Raw genomic sequence first — 20919 nt, 5'->3', positions numbered from 1 at the left:
TATCTTCAAGTGAAATTGCCGCCAGCGTTTAGTAGCTAGCGTTTAGTGATTCTGTTCAACGTTTTGGCATATTTATTTTGAAATCAAGCCAAAACAGACATTAGCCCAAATACGTATAATATAACTTGTACAAAAAGAAAAGCAAGAGACATCAAGTGTTCATGACTACAACCACGGCTAACCTCGGTGCTACCCGATATCGCGTTCTCCACTTCTCCAATTCCCCGCATCTTATAAGAACCCGACTTTCCCCTTTCTGTTCTGTAACACACCGCCATCATGCTTCCCCCATTTGACTACTTCGCCTACCGGCGCATACGGTAAGCTTGTCTTTATCTTACATCCATATGACGCTGGGCTAATATCTGTAGAAACCAAAAACAAAGCGAACGAGAACTCCGCTTCACAGGTCTTCCCGCCCACTATCACCTCCACATTACCGCCAGGGACCGTAAGATCATCGACCAACCTATAGAGGAGCTTGTTCAAGATGTCCAAGACTCGGCTGTATCCCCACTTGATATCCTCCGCACCTATGGAAAGGTAGCCAAACGGGCACAGGAGCGGACCAACTGCATTACTGAGCTGATGCTACCCGAGGCTGAGTCGTGGCTGGAGTCAGAAATTAACTTGAAGGGACCATTAGCTGGTATTCCGATTTCTTTGAAAGATTCTATTCACGTCAAGGGATTCGATGCAAGTGTTGGGTATGCTGCACTGGCTGGAAAGCCTATCTTAGAAGATGGGCCTATGGTGCAGCTCTTGAAAGATGCTGGTAAGATCATGATTCTCAAGACACGTTCTTTGATAGCTGGATTGTATACTGACTTCTATAGGGGCTGTTCCATATGCTAAGACTGCTTTGCCAATCACCCTGCTCTCTTTTGAGTCAGATAATGGGCTCTGGGGTCAATGTCGCAACCCACATGTCCCAGCATACTCGCCCGGTGGCTCAACCGGCGGAGAGGGTGCGTTGCTAGCGCAGGGTGGCCGTATTGGTATTGGATCCGATGTTGCTGGCTCAGTGCGCGTGCCCGCCGCCTGGAGTGGTATCTATTCACTCCGCTGCAGCACTGGTCGCTGGCCCAAGGGCGGCGTGAACACCAGTATGCCCGGCCAGGAGGGTGTTCCTAGTGTGTTTAGCCCCATGGCTCGCACCTTGAATGATTTGACCTATTTCACTCGTGCAGTTATCCGCATGGAGCCCTGGAAATATGAGCACACTGTGCACCCCATTGCCTGGCGCAGTGAGGTCGAGTCCGATGCTCAAGATAAGCCCCTTCGCATTGGTCTGATGACTTCCGATGGTATGTATTAATCACTTTACCTCGACAATGAAAGCCAGCAACTTACAAATTTCTAGGTGTCGTCCCCCCAACCCCGGCCATTGAACGTGCCATCACAACAACAGTAGCTGCCCTCACCGAAGCCGGCCACACCGTCTCAGAAATCACCACCCCACCCAACGCAGACCCCTTCACAGGTCTGAACCTCGCCTCGCAACTCCTCAACTCAGATGGCTGCCACCACTTCAACGCCAACCTCAAGAGCTTTGAACCCTCCGACCCAGGTGCCATCCAACTTTCCCGCATCGCTCACCTCTCCCGCCCGCTCCGCTATCTCTACTACTTTTACGTGCGCTATATCCGCCGCGACAAGGTCTCCGCCACTCTCATCCGCGACTTCGGCCCCAAATCCTCCGCCCAATTGTGGACCCTGACTGCCCAGCGCGAAACCTTCCGCGCCGTCTGGCACAAGTGGTGGGACGCCGAGCCCCAGCAATTCGATTTCATTCTGTGCCCCGTCAACGCTACCCCAGCTCTCCCACATAAGGCCATGCACGATGCCGTTTCCTCGTGCGGCTACACCTTCCTGTGGAACTTGCTCGACTACTCCGCCGGTGTGATCCCCGTCGATCACGTAGATCCTATCCGCGACGCCCTTACCACACCCTACAAAACCGCCCTCAAGCGTCTGGGCTGTGACCACGGTATTGCTCGCGGTGCGTGGAAACACTACGACTCGGTTAAGATGGCTGGTCTCCCTACTGCTGTACAGATCGTTGGTCGTCGCTGGCAGGAGGAACACGTTCTCGGTTATATGGCCGCCGTGGAGAAGGCACTGGAGCAGTACCATGACCCGCAGACTGGCAAGAGCTGTCGCTACACCTTGCTGGAAATTGATTAGGTTGGGCTAGCCCGCAGTACGTTGATTGGACGGGGAGACCTTCCAGACTAGTATAATATTATTCCTTGTTTATCCGTTTGTACACGCATACGGTTATGTCGCTAGATCATATCTGGGATAGTTGCCGTGCTGTCATAGGATGATTGAATTCTTACCTGCGCCGGTGGCCGAAACAATGAAATCGTTTGAGTCCCCAAATATTTAATTCCCTCTTTCCTGCAGCTTATCTACTCTAGTCACGGAGATTCATGTAGTGTAACGGTGCTAGGTGTGCTGATGTGGGGGATAATTGGTGAGAGAACCGGACCGTGTTCTGTAGGGATTGCCGATCTGCACGGGAGAATCCTTTTGTCTCGTGTTGTCTAGACTCGACTTAACGTTGGCATTTCGAACACCAATCGTCTATATCCTCCACACATCGACCTCATTTCTCATCCATTTCTCATTTCGAACACCTAGATAATTCCCTGTTGACTGGACAAATATTAATGTATTATAATCATCCCTTCCATCCTTGGAGATAAACTCAGGATCGACGGGGTCAATGTCACCTGCCACTTAGTCCTAATCAATGCAGACCCCAGCTGCTGCAGTCAGAAAGTAGTCACCCTAACAAAACCCCCTGTATCATATGTACCCATCACGTCAAGCGTTAAATGCCAGCGCTAATTACTCCGTAGCTCTGCATTATTGCCTAGGCTCGCCCATTAGCCTTTCTTCAAGCCATCTGCTTGCAGATATTCGTCGTTTTTTTTCTCTTCTATTTCCCCCGCTGATCATCGGAGGCGTAGGGCTAAAGATGAGACTGCGTATCTCCGAACTTCGGGCTTAATCGGGCCAAGTACTGATGTTAGCTGGGGGCTGGCAGATCCCAAGGTCCTTGTCTTTGTTTTGGGGGTCGAGAGGTTGAGGGGAAACATAGCTGAATCATGCATTGCCGGGAGGTAGTATACTCCGCAATTGTTGGCTGGAAGTTTTGACCGGGGAAAACTTACTGTCTATGTAGATAATTGTAGGTGGCTAACTGGACCTAGGTCAGAAGCACATTTTGTCTCATATTTCGGTCAACTTGCCGCATGGAGAGAAACAATCACCTCCGTAAGGGGGAAAACCCCCAAACGTGCTGACAGGAAAGCGGACCCGGAGGATTGAAGCGGGCGAATTACACGAGGCGAAAGCATATCAAACACAATAGATAACTATTTCCAAGTATCTAGACTCGATGTAGACTCAAGGCCCCCCTCTCCATCATTCTCCCTCGAGTCTGCCACATAATTAGCCTCTTGATCGACGGGGTTCCACCCATCAGAACCACTTTTTTTTTCTTATTTTGCTTTTTCATAGGCCCTGTCAGAATATCAGAATAGGTTAAATCCGGTTGAATCGAATTTTTTTGTTCAAGCTCGAGGTATATACTAATACTGTACTCCTTACCCCGTAGTAGTATAACCGTTCATCGCCCCTTTTACCTAAGGTTTAACAGTAGCAGTTTCACGTCTAGGGGAATGGAATTCCGACGGGGACTGTACTGTGGTAAGCATTAGTATATTATGGTCGTAATACAAGACAGGTGCAATATAGTGAACATTCTGTTCACTCTAGAACCATATATGTCCACGATACTGGGATTCCCGGGGAATGAGGGGATATTACTTGGTCTAGCCCGTACCAGAATGTTAAAAGAAAATCCCCTGGTACTTTGATATTATGCCAGGATGATCTTCGCATTCAACGGCCCATTCGGAGTTCTTTTCCAACATCTTTAGGAGGCCATAGCGAAGGTTTGAAGATTCTGGGTGTAGAATACTACATTGTATATACGCAGTAGGGATCTCGGGAGTACTCCGTACTTTGTCCCTGCTCTAAGAAAAGGACTATTGACAGCCTAATGCAGAGCTAAGGATCCAATCAAAAATGTAGGTATGGAGTAATATTTAATACATGGAATATTCGAATAAAATAAATATGTACAAAAGGAAAAAAAGGGGAAAAAAAGAAAAGAAAAGGAGAGAGAGTATGATATGTACAATACTAGCAACCTCGCGAATTGATCTGCGGTCACGGGGCCTCTTGAGCTTGTTATTCCCTCTTTACCCTTTTCTTCCCCTCCAACACCTTCAGAGCTGTCACAGGAAAAAAATTACGAAAATGGGATGATCGGCTTTTCTGTCAATATCAATACTCTTAATAAATTGTTGAAAACTTTATTCTGCCGCACTTCAACCTCTCTTTCCTGAAGATCATGCAGGATCCATCTATCATATACATCTTTCACCGCTTACCGCGCCGGTGATATGATAGGAAATGGCGTCACGAAAGAAACAACCCTCTAAGAAGAAGGATAGCATTCATTTTGTCAATGCCAGACCCTCCACCGAGAGCGAACGACTGAAAGCCCAGCGTTTAGTGCGTGCGCATGTCGGGCGCTGGATTTCAGATCAAACCAAGGACCGATCCACAGGCGAATCCTCCAATACGCGCGGTCGAGCTGCCCGCAACGCCGTTCCCCCAATACCTGTCATTGACCGCGCTGGGCCCGGTCCCTCCTCTTATACCATCGTCTCGCGCCCATTAAGCTCCCATCGTGAGAATATCTCTAGTCAAACCTTCGCTTTCGCGCACGATTCCCGCTCCAACCAGGCTGCGTATCGAGGCTCGCCATTTCCCCCGTCGCAGGCCAGCGACAGCAGTGATAGCAGTAGCAGCGACGATGCGAGTACCGTGACCGCGTTTTCTTCGGAGGCGCATGCTATCGCCCGGTTCAATAAGCGTAATTCTCCTGAGCGGCTTGAACGCAACCTCTCTGGAATCTTCGACCCGTTTGCTACATACCCCGCCCCGCGGAATTTCGAGCAAGCGATGATCAATCTGTCAGAGCGCTATCTCACAAGTGTTGTGTGGCCGGGACTTGCCCCGCGACCGCGGAATGTCAAAGCTGCGGCTAATAAGTGGTTCGATCTGTCTATGGCAGACCCAGCTTTGTTTACAGCGTTCATGTTTGGTTCGCTGTGTCACCTCCGGGTACAATGGCAGAACAACTGGGTACAGGGTACGGTATTCGGTCAGAGAGAGCGTCGCGCGCTACAGTTATGTGAAATGGAATCGATTAAGCTAATCAACCAGGCTGTTCGCGACCCCAATCGTGCGGTCAGCGATGCTGTTCTCCTTAGCGTTATTTGCATGGCTCATCATCAGGCAGAGGAGGGATCAGTACAACAGCACCGGAGAACACCGTTTGATCCCCCTTTCCCGCGCCTACAATGGATCGATGTCTACGGTTGTCTACCACCGAATATGATCCATATCAAAGGATTGTTACAGTTGATTAAACTTCGAGGCGGCTTAGCAAATATCCCCACAGAGGGTCTGGCCGCGACAATTTCCTTGTATGTTTCGGTTCTTTTTGATTTCGCTTATTTTTTGTTTATTGGCTGCCCGTACTAACCACCTATAGCTCGGATATCATGAGCTGTAGCGTCCTTAGCATCCACCCATGCTTTGATTTCTGGCCCCTCGCCGATTGCCGATTAGGCTTGTCTACCCAGGAACTGCTCGGCTTCAGTCCATCAGACATAGAGCAGGGATTCGGCCATTTGCAGGAATTTGGCGCCACTCCTCAAATGGCGGAAGCTTTCCAAGCGGTGCACACTTATATCGGGATCATCAAAGCGAGCCCGAATTCCACACATGATATCTCCTTGCTCGCCGATCAGCGCAACTTAACCCAACATACTCTCCTTTGCCTCTCTCCAGCCTCAGAACTCCAGCTCCACAACTTCTTCTCCTACCCCACACATGCCGCCACCTATGAAGTCTGCCGTCTAGCGGCACTGGTCTTCGGTGTCGGCGTCATCTTCCCAATCCCCGCACAGAATACCCCACTCAATACTCTAGCACGCCTTATCCGATCGCTTCTCCTCGAACCCTCCTCTTCAGACTTGTGGTCGTTGCCATCCATGCGTTTCCTTCTTATATGGGTCTTGACCCTTGGAGGTATCGCAGCGAACGATGCCCCCGAGCGCGCCTGGTTTGCCTCCGCTTTGGGAGATATAGCCCGTAAAACTGGTTTGAATTCATGGCCTAGCATCAAATCCGTCCTTGGCTCGATGTTATGGTACGACGCTGCCTGCGATCTTGCTGGAGAGACTCTCTGGCAGGAGAACACTAGCAGGTATAGCTATGTCATTGAGTGAGCCCCAATTTGATCATTGGGAAATCCTCCGAACCTCGAGAAGCGCGAATCACCCGCTTCCTCTCCGGATCTGCAATCAGCTGCAATGACGCAGTCCAGGTTCCTTAAGTTCCCCTCTCCGTCCTTAATACCGTCGCTCCCGTGTCATTTTCACTATTTTTGTTTATCCCCGGTTGTCTTTTGACATGGATATATGGAAAATATTGGGCTTTCTTTCCCCGGGATACATACCATCACAATCACCAGCGACATGTTTCAACTTGGACATTGGGCATACGTAGATATACCCGAGGGTGCTTTTGACCACACCGGATATAAACCTTGCGTGCTGTGAAACCCGAACACTGTCATCGGACCCCGGGTCCGGGGCATTGCTCTTTTTCCTTTTATGGATTGCACATGATATAATATGGATCTGCTTGGGGATCTAGATTTAGATTATAATATTCCCCGACATAGACTGTGGCTTCCTCACACCCTGTTGTCGCCGTTGGATGTTTGGGATACATCCGTATATAGTATACATCGCTGTTTGGGAACAATCAGAGACATGATACATTCCAATATTCTCATTTCTCCTGTCCGCACACTGGATGCACATACGATATACCGTGCTCATACCCAATCGTATTCACATTTATGTTCATCCTTAAATACTCAATGCAAACAAAACTACTAGCTAAACATACTCCCTGCGTCATATAAAACCCGTGATCTCAACTCCCATACCCTCTCCCAGGTTCTTCATTCCTCAACAACGGCTCTCTCTCCCTAACATCTTGACGCTGATCACCATCAGTCTTCCTCCTACCCTCTAAGATACCCGTCTGATAAGCAACAAACCCAACAAGTCCACCCCCGACACCAGCAACCAACACCGTGAGCCCAATATTAACAGGCACAGGATTTCCCCGCCAAACCTTCAATGTAAGCGCATCAAGTCCTGCCTGCGTGAAATTTCCAACACCAGCAAGACAGATAATAAGCCCATAGACCTTCCCAAACGTCGCGAATCCAAAAACCTTTGCCGAGTAGTCCGATACAGCGGTATAATAAAACGGTCTGTACAGCACAAAGAGAATAACATTTCCATACGCCGCAGTCGGATGTGGTATACAGCCGAGCACGCCGATGATAGTCGCCGACACGATGAGGATTAATAGAACAGTGCGCGTTTGGAATGTATCTAGGAATGTTCCGATAAACGGGATGGAAACGAGTCCGCCGATTGGTAGGAGGATATCGAATGTTGTGTTAATTTGTGCGGCTGTCTCTGCAGAAAGCAGGTAGGTATATTGCGATCGAATCGTTGCTACGAAGTAGTTTATCCGTAGCATCATTAAAACAGTGAACCCTGTAATTAGGACGAACCATGGTGTGCGCAGTTGAGAAAGTGCGCTGTGCCCGTGGAGAACGCCCCAGATCCCGCCTGGTGTCGGGATCGGGGTGGCTGTCTGTTGTTGTTGCGTGTGAGAATGAGGTGTTGTAGTGCCATGGGTTGTTCCTTTGGTGGTATTTGGATCGAGCTCGGTGTCGATGTTGGTGTGGAAGACGGACTCATTGATGGCGCCGCCGGATAATACGGATGCTGTGCCATCGTCTAGTAGATCTTGGATCTGGCTGACAATGCTTTGGCGACGGAGTCGTCTGTACATGCGCTGACGTGACCCCTCGCTGCGGTCGTTGACAGTGTCGTCTATGCGGTCGTGTATCTCGTCTTCAACCTGCGCTTCGGCTTGTAGAACAAGCTCGCCAGCGGTTTTGTAGGACGTTGCTGGCATTATAAAGATCTGTGCTATGACGATGAATACCGGTACGATGAGGTACACTGCGAAGAAATTGTTGATTGATACGAGGCCCTCGGTATGTTCGCTTAACAGCCTGAAAAGCAGGAATAGAGCACTCGAGGCATCGAATGCACCTGTCAGCATTGATAGGATCAGGCCTGATCGCTTTGGGAACGTGTTTGATAGATGGAAGGATGTGATGAATACGAATGGTCCGCCAAGTGCGAGGAATAAGTAACCTGGGATATATCCATCAAATGGAAGCCGGTTGGCTGTGCCGAAGAGTACTGCTCCTATGGCAAGAGAGATACTGCCTATGATTCCACTGACTCGTGGTCCGTATGCATCTAGGATTGTTCCTACAGGTAGGGCTGAGACATTTGTTACTACAGCGGCGATGGTGAACATCAGATTTAACCTGTTAGTGTAAGTATGAGAGATCCTTGAACCAGGGAGTACATTGGGAATCTTGAATCAGGGTTGAAAACATACCGAATCTCCTGCCCATAGCAGACATCGACATCTTCCTCAAGCTCCGCCTGGGAGCAGAGGTTGCGATATACTTTCTCTCGAATAAGGATGGGCTTGAGAGCTGCAAAGCCGAAAACAACCCCGGCAGCCAGAAAGCAGTATACAACAGCGGTGCAAACCTGGGCTTTTACAAGTTAGCATATCCCTGTGTATCAAAAGATGGATAGGATTTCCATTAACCTACCAATTCTCCTAGCAGCGCTTACTTCATAAGCACCAGTCGTTTCCGTCCAAGGGGGCGTCCGAGCAACGGTCCCTGACTCCTCGTGCACAGTCCGCTCGGCAGATCCCAACCCCTGCGCTGGACTTGAACCCAAACCCGCATGTCCTTCATGGGTATTCGCTGGAGAGAGCCCAAGAAACGAGGACCCAAAAAACGAGGATCGATCGTCATGTGGATCCTCTAGGCTCTCATTCCAGCCTGGCCCCGCATATGGGTTGAAATTCAGCCTGCTATATGTGGAGGGAAATGAAGACGATATGGATCCCTCGGGCAAATCCTGGTAGGAGTCCGGATCCGAATCCTCCGCTTCGGGGTTGAGAAAGGCTGCGGGGTTGCGCTCCCATCCTTCAAGGAAGGAGATGCGGTTCAGGGACATTATGGTATTTACGGCTTGGAGATTAGGCACTGCATGTGAGTATCACAATAGTAAACAAAGTAGCTGTATAATTCAAAGCTCTCCAGGAGCTAGGCCAGCAAGGAGCTCCTAAGTTGAAAGAAAAGTTGGAAGTTGGCGTAGCTTGATTCTCGATATGCATGGGTGCCTGACACATAAGGCATCAATAACATCAACGGCCTCAATTTCAGGCATCACTATCATAACCTTCTCACGTCTGTTACTGTCTCTCTTTCCCTCTCTCTCTTTCTTCATCCCTCCCACAATTCACTTCTTCTCCTTGTTAACTTCAACCATGGATTGAAACTACTTTGCCGATGAAACGATTAATAATTTAAGTGGCTTTTCGTTTTCGTTCTCCGGGCATTTGACCGAAACAGGCAGCTCATAACACAAGTCCCCCCACATATCCAGTTGCAAAAAGCAAATCGCCATTTGATTTCTATTTTGACATGCCGAATTTAACGTTATAGCATTGGAATTGCTCTCAGATGGCATCTTCGGCATCATTCTCGGGGAACTTCCTCCAAGATCGACAGGGTTCGACGGGTCCGGAGTACTTCTCCCACGGGTTTGGAATTAAAAGCCAAATCTCATTTTCATCGGCAAAGACCCACAAAGCCAGGATTCGTCAAGTTAATCTTAATACTCTGTACGGAGTATGTATCTTGGTAATGTTGGACCAACGTGTGGGCAAATAATAACGAGAAATAGGGTTAAGGTCGCCACCATGTGGCTTGGGGAATTACAATTTCCGCGGGTTCCTGGACCCAAGTCCGGTGAAACCAATCGGCAAATGAAACCTGAAAAAAAACAAAAAGTCGAATATCTTCCAACGCTAACACTGGTTCTTGAAGCTTGTCGACCATTCCTACCGTCCTTTTTAAGTTGTCTTGAGAATCGGAACTGATTACCAATTTATACCAACCCCCGGGCCCTCCGGGTTTCGATGGAGACCAATCCCGTTTCTCAATCTGTTATTGGCTTACATCCTCATTTGAAAGAGTCCTCTCCTTGAAATATACCCACATTTACGTTGCAAAAATTGAAGACTACACACATCGCTCAAGTCTAACGGAGTACTCCGTACTCCATACCATTATCATTCATGCCGAGAAGCCGATTCACACCGGAAGATGACATGTCCGAAGATATTTCTGGATATTTCTTAGGTAACGATCAGGTTCTTCTGATTGGGGACACGCATGGGTTTAGTCGAATACGTGGGGGAGCCGATCACTCAACCAGGACCAATAGATGTCTGCCCAGACTCTGGCGTGGAGATTTTTGTTGAACTTGGCGCGATGAGCCTGTCGGTGATGAACGTTTTCCCATTCGGGTTATCCCCATGACTTCTGCGCCGAGTTAATTTCCAATTCAAAACCCGCCATCTTATATTTTAGCCAGTGTAAGCTCTGATCTTCTCGAGCTAATCTCCAACTAAATTCACGTACCTAGTACGGAGTAGTCACTGGATATACCCCAAAAAAAATCAAAAATCAAAAATCAAAAATCAAACGTACGCAATCCGTTAGTTATCTGCCAATTATTCTGTACACCACCCCCCACCCATCTCCGCTTCTGTATGGGCGTTGGTCTCCAATAGACATCGACATGGATGAGTTTGATAGGGAGACTTGCCCTATTTACATATCTGAAAACCCTCGGGCCTGGCATTCCAAATACGCTTTCTGGAAGCCTTGCTTGTTTGCCATTGGACTTTTGACTGCGTAATGAGGGGATGGTCAGTTATTTTTGATTCGTTATTTTCAACCCCGACTAACACACCTTTTCAGCCTCACATGTCGTCTGCGCCATCTGAAATGTATGTTGACATATTCTGCAATTGTTTCTTCGCGACTAACAAAAAACCTAGGTGACAAATCCGGGTCAAAATGTATCCGCTGTCAACGCTCTGGTCGCGAATGTGTGCCAGCCCCCGGCAAATCTGAAGAGGTCTCTTTCCGACACGGCCAGAACCCATCCTTGCGAGGAAAGGGGCCCCCGAGATATGGCGAGAGTGATCTTGCTTTCCCGGATGACCAAGTCTGGGTTGAGACATCTTCCGACTGTATGTGTAAAACTGTCTTCATGTTTATCGCTTTACTAATAATTACTTGTAGTCGACTTCAAGGATGAAACAGATCAGACGGCAGCTGAATACTATGTTGTACCTGTGACAAGGCAGGCGTCAATTTCAAGATCTTCTTCTGAACGTTCGACGCCTTCATCTGCAATGGATTCTTCTTTGACAACTCCAAACCTTGTCATTCCTGCTTATGCCGCAGGCTCTCAATTGGGCTCCAGGTCGAATTCAGTGAACTCGCCACGTGCACCTACCACGCCTATTGCCCAATCGAGGCTATCCAACGTGACCGAAGCATTTTTGTTGCGGCATTTTCAAAAGTACCTTGCCCCGTGGGTAAGTTAAGAACTTTTGTCAAATTCTCAACTCTTTTGACTGACAGCTCAGCTCGACGCATTCAACCCTGAACGAAACTTCTCAATAGATGTCATCGAGCGCGCGACTCAATCTCCATTATTACTGTATGCATGTCTAGCAGTCTCAGCATGTCATTTATCCCGAACAACAAACTCCATCGCCGGCGATGTCGCACACGGATACCATGAGCGCTGTATCTCAATTATGCTCCCGGTCCTCGACAAGCCCGAATTTGAAATCGGAATCGACATCCTACTTTCATCAACAGTCATTCTACGATTTTTCGAATCAATCTCCTGTGCGTGGACCACCAATTCATCATCTTCAACGCAGAATAATTACCCCCGACTAATCCACCAAACAGCCCATAGTCCCCCAAACGACCAACAACACCATCTCCTGGCCGGTTCAGTCTATGTCAGCTCCCACGTGGACTCCGCTATCGCAGGCGGACTAGCATCGGCTTCCTTCTGGGCCTATGTCATTCAAGACATCCAATTCGCCCTTACATACCAAAAATGTCTTCGGCTATCATTCGCGCCGTTCGATGATCGTCTAAGACGGTGGTGGATTGCAAAGCCTGCCTTGAGCGACGGTGACTGGACCAACCGCGCTATATGGCTATTGGCCGAGACTATCGACTTTTGTTATAATATCTCGGGCCGAAGCCATGATGGTAGACTTGGGAGTGCAGGGGAGACTGCGCTGAGACATCGCATTCTTGAGTGGGAGGCCGGCCGACCTGACACGTTTGTTCCGTTACATGTTTCGCCGCCGGATCCGGGGAATGGAAAGCCTTTTCCTGTTGCTTGGTATACGAGCTTGTGGCATGGTACGTGACGTATTCCCTCGCCTGGGGGTGATGTGCTAATTTTGGTGTCTAGCTACTGCGATCCAGCATATCTGTCTCACGAAATCGCTCATGCTCATTCGCGAACTCGAGTTTTATGATCGTAGCATGTTAAATTTAGAGCAGCCTGTCAAATTGAGGGTCCGTTTCTTTTCTCCGAGATGCCTCGTTCTATGCTGACCCAGACAGAATGATCTCGCCGAAACGCTCAACTTTATGTTCGGCATCGCCACATCTGCTGATGATGATCCATCGCTGCGTATCACGGCTTGCCACGCACTTTTTGCTTGTAGGTTTTGTTCCAATTCGATGGATGTGAGTTTACTAATATGGCTATAGGTGGCTCTTGGGTTGAAGACCCTGTTGTCCAGAATTTGCTGATTGATCTGCTTCGCCGAACGGAAAGGGAGAACGGCTGGCCGTGGGGGTACGTGCATAACCAAGTCGTGCAAGCGTGGAGGACAATATAGTACATACATACCCAGGCTGTTTGCATATAGTATCATGATATAGACCAAATAAAATTGCCCTTCTTGAGCGCTAATCGTGCTGTGAGACTCGGGCAGCTCCACTAATTGAATTCTTATTCCACATTTATAACACCGATTCTTGTTCAATTTTTGCACTTGTTTTTGCTTGGACAAATATTTAAGCAGGCCATAAGTTCTCTATAATGGTAATAATAAATAAACATTCTAGGTACACACTTTGAGAGAACCCAACACTTCGTCGAGTGATAAAGATGGTAGTCCCTATAATTAGCAGCAACCTATTTGCGGTGGGACAGGCCGTAAGTGATATGTTGCAGCTTATAGCACAATGTTCCTTCCTCAAAGTCATCCTCGTCAACGTCCATATATCCCTCCTTGACCAGACTCCTGGGAACAATGGCAAATCCGCGCCCTTCGTCGTAAAGTTAGACACAATATACTTGAAAAAAAAAAGTTAGAATGCGCGAAAAGGTGAACTAACCGTGAATAGACTTGTCACTGGCGATGCGTGAAATGCAGTTTACGGAGTCATCACTGTGTGCAAACTCGGAACCCTGGGCAGCGAGCTGGCTACCTAACGTCTTGACCACGTTTTCATCCATGATGGGCGTGGCGATGAACCTATCTCGATGAAATTGAAAGTCAATACTCACGGTCTAAAACCTTGCGTCATATAAGGGAAGGGATGTATTACCATGGGGCCACGACATTGACTCGACAGCGGCCAAGATGTCTCAAAGCCCGCATAATTGCCCTCACGCCAAACTTTGTGGATCCGTAGGATGGGCGAGAGTCGAGATATCCCATGATACTAGATTTCAGAATTAAGCACTTGTCTTGCTGGGCTGAGTCTGCTGGCCATTCGACGCTGAAGTGGTGTAATGCTAGCCGGGCCGTGTACATAGCTCCAAGCAGGTTGATCTCAACGAGAGTTGTATCTGGTTTCTTAATTTCAAGCTCATCAACTATTAACTTTGCTTAGTATGTAGTAATACCCGATGTGGATGGATTCTCATACTGCCCCGAAGTAATGGATCATCACCTGATATGCCCGCGTTCGCGATAATCACGTCAATACATCCATTCGCAGAGCTGGCAATTGCGGCGTCAAAAGCCTCTTTTTGTTCGTCCCAGCTTCGGACGTCACATTTAATGAATCGAACGCTTCAATGGTTAGCCATGTTGAGCCAGCGCTGTTATATGCAATGGAATAAATATTTAATTCTAAATGACTTACCCTGGAAGTGTTAATTCGTCACTGGATGGCTTGATGTCCGCATTGGTAACAATCGCACTTTTAGATGCCATGAGAAAAGCTGTAGCATACTCCTGAATTCCTTCTCACTTACCCAGCGTTTGCGAAGGTTTTAGCATACTCGTATCCTAGACCACTGCGAGCTTTATTCAGACCTAGGATTAGTACACGTAGGTATAAATCTGATTTTTGTATGTTTGGACCTCACCCCCTGTGATCAAGACCGACTTGCCCCTGATACCGTTCAAGTCAAAAGGGAGTGAGCAATCGACTGGCCCCGAGTTCTCATATTTGGATAACATGGCGAGTATTGAATTGATTCTGGCTTGCTGTGCGCTGTAGTATCTGATCCAGGTTCTTGGGGTTTGGTTTTGTATTTATATTCATAGAGAGGGGTAGCAATTCTACATTTTAATACTTTTACATGGCAACAAATTGCTACCTAGGTATAGTTCAAAGCGCTGTCAACATGTAACTAGAACTAGGAATGCCGATTGCCGAAGAGCCGTGATTCGGCTCGACGGTTAAGCTGAGGGTTCAACATAAACCTATCATATGATGTCATGGGACGATATATCGAGCAGTGAATATTATGTGCAATTGTGCAGCTATCTAGTGCGTCTAGGATCTTCAGGGACATGAGGATTGGCAAAAGCCATGTGATATAAAATTCAACCACAGTCGGCCTGTATTCTGCGCTGAGTTCATCTATATGAAGGATAAATGAACCTATCTGGTTATTATATGAAATATTTCACAGAAGGAAAATTTTCAAAGCATTGACTTTGACCACTCTCAACGGGTATATCGGAATGACTGTAGACCTTCAATGGGCTTCCCTCCACTCTCCACCCTCTTGTTTGCACGAGTATACTTCAAGGCCAGAAGTAAACTGATAACAACAATAAGACCATTTGCTATTATAGTCGCAATGATACCTGGCCGATAATCAGGGGCGTCTCCGGTACGAAAGACAGTGCCACCAATGATACCTCCAATTCCACCGGCACCAACGCTCAATGCAGATGTCATCGCTTTCTTCCATTGACCTCGAACGTTGTTTGATTGCCATGCAAGGGTGGATGGTAGGTTAGAGGAACCCGACGCAGTTGTAAGGAAAGCTCCCACCAGTCGACTTGCTGTGTGAGATGTGAAGCCGAGAAGACATAATCCTATCATTCTTCTAGTCGGCGGATTATATAATGGCAGGCAGCAGTTAACTTACCAATGATTGAACATAAGGCGTTGAAAATCACAAAGGACGATCGGATGCGCAGCCTATCCGATATCCAGCCCAAAGTCACCATCCACAGACATGCTAGAATATAGGGTGGAGCAGTCAAGCACTGGGATGCGACCAGTGAGAAACCCAATCCCTCACGGAAGATGATAGGAAGGAAATACACGACAGCATAGTTTGTTGTGGTTGTAAGACAGAAAATTGCAGCGTGGGCCCAGACCTTCAAATCAGCTGCACTAAGTAGGTATTGGCGTAGATTGAATTCTTCTGCGTAAATGTCGCTGCGATCTGTTTCAATTTGCGAGACGACAAATTCTGCCTCCCTGGGTGTCAGAAAGGGCACCGACCATTTTTGCACGCCACGCTCGAGCACCACTTCTGGGAAGTCTACCACAAAAGGCGAACAGATCAGTGAGGCCCCACAAGTGATAACACCAAACATGATGAAAATCCAACGCCAACCAGCGATTCCTCCTTCACTGGGATCTTCAGTTCCTGACCACCAAGATGGTCCAGCTCCACGTCCTGCGAGTTGGGAGAATCCGTAGGCCAGAATCCCTGTAAATGCGGAAGCAAGGGTGCCGATGAAGTAAAAAAGAGCCACACGCTGCTGGAGCTCATATCGAGGGTACCAGCAAGTCATCATGTACAGAGACCCAGGAAACACGCCAGCCTCAAATAATCCCAGCAGCAGACGAAGGGGAATCAAGTCGTACCACTGCCGAACGAATCCCAAACAAATTTCCGTTGTACCCCAAAGCAAAGCAATAGAGGTGAAATAGGATCTCGCACCCATCTTGCGAAGAAGAATCACGGCCACTGGTTGGAAGCTGACATATGTGATAAACATGAACAAGACTACCATCGAATAACGTGAGCCATCCAGCTTCAGGTCCGTCCTCATTCCTGCTATGTTGGCGTTCCCAAGGTTGTTTTTGTCAATTTGGCTAAGCATGTATAGAACTCCCAGGACGCAGGTCACTCGTATGTCGATCTTGCGCCGCAATTTGGTTTGCTCCGATGCATTCAATGAAATGCTATCTTGGCCGGTAATATCGTCCACATGTTCAAAGGAACTTTCTGGTTTATCCATGATGTTGGAAAAAGATAGGTTTAGCGATCCTCGAACAGGGTGAAAATGAAAATGAGAGGAAGATAGAAGGCTGGATGGAACGGAACACCCTTCCCCTTTTTGAAACATAATTTGAACGTCTAGAAAGAATATCAAAGAACTAGATTTCGGTTATAAATCTACGAGTACCGAAATCAATACTCTACCGACTACCTATAGCCATTGCGAAACTCTATATTCCTACTGAGAAGAGATTTCACAAAAGGATATACTGATATACTGAGGATTCTCTCCTATCACGAGCATTCTCGATACTGAAAGTCACGACATCCAATATTTAACCTTAAAATCACTAGTTCAACTAAGAAAATGTGATTCCTAGAAATATTAGTAAAGAATAACTCAGTATACGGCAGTGGAAACCTACCGCCATCACAGATCATGGATTGACCGGTAATGTTTCTAGACTTCGGGCTGGCTAAAAACGAGACGAGGTTTGCGATATCTTCTGGTGTCTATTTCAAGTTCAAAATTAAAATCGAAGGACTTACCGTTGTCAAGAACAGATGACTTACCGAGGCACGTTTGAAGGCAGATCGGGCCTGGACGGACTTCTCAAATGCCTCTCCTTTGGCTAGGCTATCTCTCTTTGCAAGGCATTCATCGACCGCTTCCCACATCTATTGTCAACGTTAGGGTTTCCCTGGTCCAAATTTTCTGATATTTCTTACCGCGGTACCAACTGGTCCGGGACAGTATGCTATAATGGCCTCTTTGTTAGTTGACCTATTTATTAAGTGATATACTGAATGCTCATACCATTAACCTGTGAATGTTGTTAGTTGAAAGATCAATAAGTATGTGCGGAGGGCCATGCATACATTAATATTGTACTGAGCTAGATCAAGCGCAACTGCTTGGGTCAGTCCTCTGACGGCCCATTTACTAGTCGAATATGCTAGGGCATTTCCAGACTGAATATTCATTAGCAAATGACCTCCATTTGTTGAGGTTGAGGATGTAGCATACCGGGCGATAGCCAGCAATGGAGCATGCGCCAATGATCTTCCCTCCCTTCCCTTGAGCCACCATCTGGCGGCCTAATTTGGACGCGTTAGCTTCTGTCTGAGATGCGCGTATTCCTTTCAGCTTACCTGCTTCGCGGTAGCAGAGAAAGGCACCCGTAGAATTGACCTAGTCACCAAGAACCAATGTTATTAAAGGGTGGGTAATACAAAAAAGTGTTTGCAGATACAGCTACCTTTTGAACCCCCTCCCACTCAGCTAGAGTAAGATCCAATACTCCTTTGGTAACCATTATACCAGCATTAGCGACCATTACCTGTTCATTATGTCCAGTTAGAATCTCAAAATTATGAAGGTAGCAAAGTAGGACATCGAACATTCAGCTCGCCAAAGCTGTCAACGGTTTGCTTGACCATGCTCTGAACCTGTTCCTCGTTGCTGACATCACCCGTAACGCAAATGGCGCGTCGCCCTATAATCAGTTAATTTTTTTTTTTTTTTCAATATAGGCATAAAAGGGGAAAGCCGTAAGATAGTTCTATACCTTTTTTCTCAATTTCTTCCTTTAGTGACTCCAAATCTGGAAGATGCGCTTGGATATCATTGATCTATTCGAACAATTAAAAACGTGAAAAAATTATCTAAGGGAAGGAAAATGTTAGACTTACTGCGAGATCCATCCCATCATCCGCTAGCTGAAGGGCAATGGCCCTACCAAGTCCCCTCGAAGCGCCTGTTACAATCGCAACAACCATGATGTAAAATAGCTTTAGTAATGTTAACTTTGAATTTGAGGAAACTGTATGATTCAAGTTTATCAATCTTGTGGCATTTACATGTATTTATCTTACTCCATCACCCCAGTCGTTCAATTCGTGTTGTCTCCGCACTGTGTACGGCGCTCGGCAGACGGTTACTCGAACTTGATGAAAGAAAGCCGAGGTATGGATACCTCGGTCTATTAGTCCGGCAGAGAAGAAGAATGGTTGTATTTCTATACCAATTGTTCGGGAGTACCTACCTATGGGCCTAGGAGGGGTATCATAAAAGACCTAACTACCAACCGCCAATGCGCCATAACGAATTTTGCCCGCAGTAATATTTGTTATATGTATACGTATTCTATAGGTACAATTCAATACTACCCCACAGACTCCATAATAAATCCACATTTATAACTTGCTTAGTTTCACCTCGGGGCTATCATCACTAGCGAGACTAATGGGATTAGATCCTGTTCCAATAGCTAACGGACCTTATAGAGGTGTTATCTGAATTAGTAGAGCGGCCTTCTTCATATTCTATTCCGAGTACTATTACTATCTCGTACGGAGTACGGAGTATCGAGAACTATGATCTTAACTTGCAGTTCCTATAGGCTCCACCGAAATACCCTAGTATACGGGAACAAACCAGGAATAGGAATAGTGTCCTAGTATAGTACTGCAGTACTTGTCAAGGCCTAGCTGATACTGCACTTCTATTCTAAAAGAGAGACGAAATCTCATCTTTATGAGGCTCAATGTTGATAGCTGATAGAGGCATATTATATTGGAAAAGTGGGGTATGTAGGAAAGGCGGGAATATATGTAAGAAATGACTTTGATGAACTGATTACTACATAATAAGCGGTAAGCTAGGCGGTTGAAATTCACCATGGGAAAAATCGTTATGGCGCATGGGCGGTTGGAGACTGCTGTAGACCTACATAACCATTATATAGCGCATGTATATATAATACCCAGCACCATTTGATAGATTTTCGTAGAAAACACCACCATTTTAATAAAGAGTAGAGAGAAAAACAAGCAGAACGGTTGGGACTTCTATAGAAACTAGAGTACTAGGTGTAGGTTATAGTTGGTTGGATAACTATAAACACGTCCTGTAGTGAAAACTAATTCATCGAACAGGAATGCAGTATATAATGATAGATAAGCAACCACTACGAGGAGCAACCTAAATCTGCTTGGCGGCTATGTCAAAGTCTCCAAGGAAAGTCCACAGTGTTCTCTCCCGCCAGTTATTCTCCTTCCAAGCATTAGCTGACAAGGGAAAGAGATCCACACATTTCAACAGGCTGGGATCGTGAGCATATATAAACCAGATATTGCTGTCTGCGTCAGCCACCTGAGCTTTTTCGATTGTATCAATCGCTTGTTTAATATCTAGCCCCATGGCTGGTCGGAAGAATGGCTTATCCAGTGATCCAGTCCGTTGGACTAGCAATTGCTCGTATACCGAGTCCCCGGGACATGGAAATGTGATAGGAGCAGTGATGCTGCTCGGTCGGATACCGTGAGGAATGTGCATATGCTTCGAGGGCCTGATTTCCCCACTGTGATGGCAGAGGTCACCTCCCATGAAAATAAATGTGTCGGGGTTAGTCGTGGTACGTGCCAATGCACCAAGGTGACCGACTGCGTGACCAGGACTATCTATGATATAGAATGAACCATCCTTGAAATAATCAATAGCTCGGAACTCGCCAACTTGGACAGAGTTTGAGAAGTCCATTTCCCGTAAATTACGTCCACTTTCGTAAGGTTAGCATTATATATTCCGCGCGAAACGCCATTTAAAGACTCACGCAAAGTCACTTTCGCGTACAGGAGCATCTGGTTTCGCTGGATAGCCAGGAAGGAACTCATCCTTGAAACCAGGGCCAACGATGAGTTCGGTAGATGAAGGAAATCGTGATGGGTCACCAATATGGTCCCAGTGCCAGTGGCTTCAAATGCAAAAGGTTAGCAACTTATCAGGGTAAACAAATAATACACTCACCTCCAGATGATAGCGGAGATTTCATTTGCCGCGATGCCATTTTTATTGAGAGTGTCGATCACCTCTTCCTTGACATCGATTTCCCATCCCCGTTCTTTAAGAGTTCCACATACTATCGGCGCAAACGAATGTAAATCCTTCGGAACTCCAAGATCGAAAAGAACCCTTTGACCCGAAGGATGCTCGATCAGGAATGACCAGGAGGGAAGAAGAGGCATATGTTCCATGCCCTCCAATGAAGGTTCCATGAGAAATCCCAGCTCTAATTTGCCAATCCTGGTAGTAGAATCGATGATTCTAACCTGGACGTTCTGTTCGCCCGGCGGGACAGTGAAATTAGAGTTCGACATGACTAGATGTCGAGAATTAGAAAATCACCTCAAGAGATACATAAATACTCGAGAGTTATTCTATGCTTGAGTACCGAGTGCCGGAGCAGAGTGT

General features: G+C 47.0%; 8 protein-coding genes across 8 annotated transcripts; 3 read left to right on the top strand and 5 right to left on the bottom strand.

Moving 5' to 3' along the window:
• Positions 1-279: 279 nt before the first annotated feature.
• Positions 280-2187, top strand: N7479_010081 (putative acetamidase; the record flags this gene model as incomplete). The annotated part of the gene is made up of 4 exons (XM_057257774.1): positions 280-320; positions 372-775; positions 837-1307; positions 1364-2187. The coding sequence occupies 4 exons, from the start codon at positions 280-282 to the stop codon at positions 2185-2187; spliced, it is 1740 nt and encodes a 579-aa protein (XP_057105232.1).
• Positions 2188-4491: 2304 nt separating this feature from the next.
• Positions 4492-6380, top strand: N7479_010080 (uncharacterized protein; the record flags this gene model as incomplete). Its single annotated transcript, XM_057257773.1, has 2 exons — positions 4492-5573; positions 5642-6380. The coding sequence occupies 2 exons, from the start codon at positions 4492-4494 to the stop codon at positions 6378-6380; spliced, it is 1821 nt and encodes a 606-aa protein (XP_057105231.1).
• A 715-nt stretch (positions 6381-7095) lies between these two features.
• Positions 7096-9296, bottom strand: N7479_010079 (putative MFS transporter Fmp42; the record flags this gene model as incomplete). Its single annotated transcript, XM_057257772.1, has 3 exons — positions 7096-8584; positions 8659-8821; positions 8882-9296. 3 exons carry the CDS (start codon positions 9294-9296, stop codon positions 7096-7098), a joined length of 2067 nt encoding a protein of 688 aa, XP_057105230.1.
• Positions 9297-11047: 1751 nt separating this feature from the next.
• On the top strand, positions 11048-13077 carry N7479_010078 (Zn(II)2Cys6 transcription factor domain-containing protein; the record flags this gene model as incomplete). The annotated part of the gene is made up of 8 exons (XM_057257771.1): positions 11048-11058; positions 11111-11139; positions 11191-11385; positions 11438-11736; positions 11788-12589; positions 12642-12748; positions 12797-12896; positions 12947-13077. 8 exons carry the CDS (start codon positions 11048-11050, stop codon positions 13075-13077), a joined length of 1674 nt encoding a protein of 557 aa, XP_057105229.1.
• A 299-nt stretch (positions 13078-13376) lies between these two features.
• Positions 13377-14655, bottom strand: N7479_010077 (uncharacterized protein; the record flags this gene model as incomplete). The annotated part of the gene is made up of 7 exons (XM_057257770.1): positions 13377-13510; positions 13580-13719; positions 13793-14063; positions 14117-14262; positions 14336-14392; positions 14448-14508; positions 14562-14655. 7 exons carry the CDS (start codon positions 14653-14655, stop codon positions 13377-13379), a joined length of 903 nt encoding a protein of 300 aa, XP_057105228.1.
• Positions 14656-15148: 493 nt separating this feature from the next.
• On the bottom strand, positions 15149-16686 carry N7479_010076 (uncharacterized protein; the record flags this gene model as incomplete). The annotated part of the gene is made up of 2 exons (XM_057257769.1): positions 15149-15525; positions 15579-16686. 2 exons carry the CDS (start codon positions 16684-16686, stop codon positions 15149-15151), a joined length of 1485 nt encoding a protein of 494 aa, XP_057105227.1.
• Positions 16687-17026: 340 nt separating this feature from the next.
• Positions 17027-18446, bottom strand: N7479_010075 (uncharacterized protein; the record flags this gene model as incomplete). The annotated part of the gene is made up of 12 exons (XM_057257768.1): positions 17027-17043; positions 17093-17180; positions 17241-17345; positions 17397-17425; positions 17485-17491; positions 17547-17639; positions 17695-17765; positions 17820-17859; positions 17927-18007; positions 18069-18163; positions 18236-18299; positions 18360-18446. The coding sequence occupies 12 exons, from the start codon at positions 18444-18446 to the stop codon at positions 17027-17029; spliced, it is 777 nt and encodes a 258-aa protein (XP_057105226.1).
• Positions 18447-19650: 1204 nt separating this feature from the next.
• Positions 19651-20825, bottom strand: N7479_010074 (MBL fold metallo-hydrolase; the record flags this gene model as incomplete). The annotated part of the gene is made up of 3 exons (XM_057257767.1): positions 19651-20227; positions 20282-20422; positions 20476-20825. The coding sequence occupies 3 exons, from the start codon at positions 20823-20825 to the stop codon at positions 19651-19653; spliced, it is 1068 nt and encodes a 355-aa protein (XP_057105225.1).
• Between the last annotated feature and the right edge of the window lie 94 nt (positions 20826-20919).

Source organism: Penicillium vulpinum (assembly GCF_028829585.1).
Source record: "Penicillium vulpinum strain IBT 29486 chromosome Unknown utg000004l_segment0_segment0, whole genome shotgun sequence".
Lineage (NCBI taxonomy): Eukaryota > Fungi > Ascomycota > Eurotiomycetes > Eurotiales > Aspergillaceae > Penicillium > Penicillium vulpinum.
Note: the sequence above shows the minus strand (reverse complement) of the source record. Positions and strands in the feature narration are given on the sequence as shown.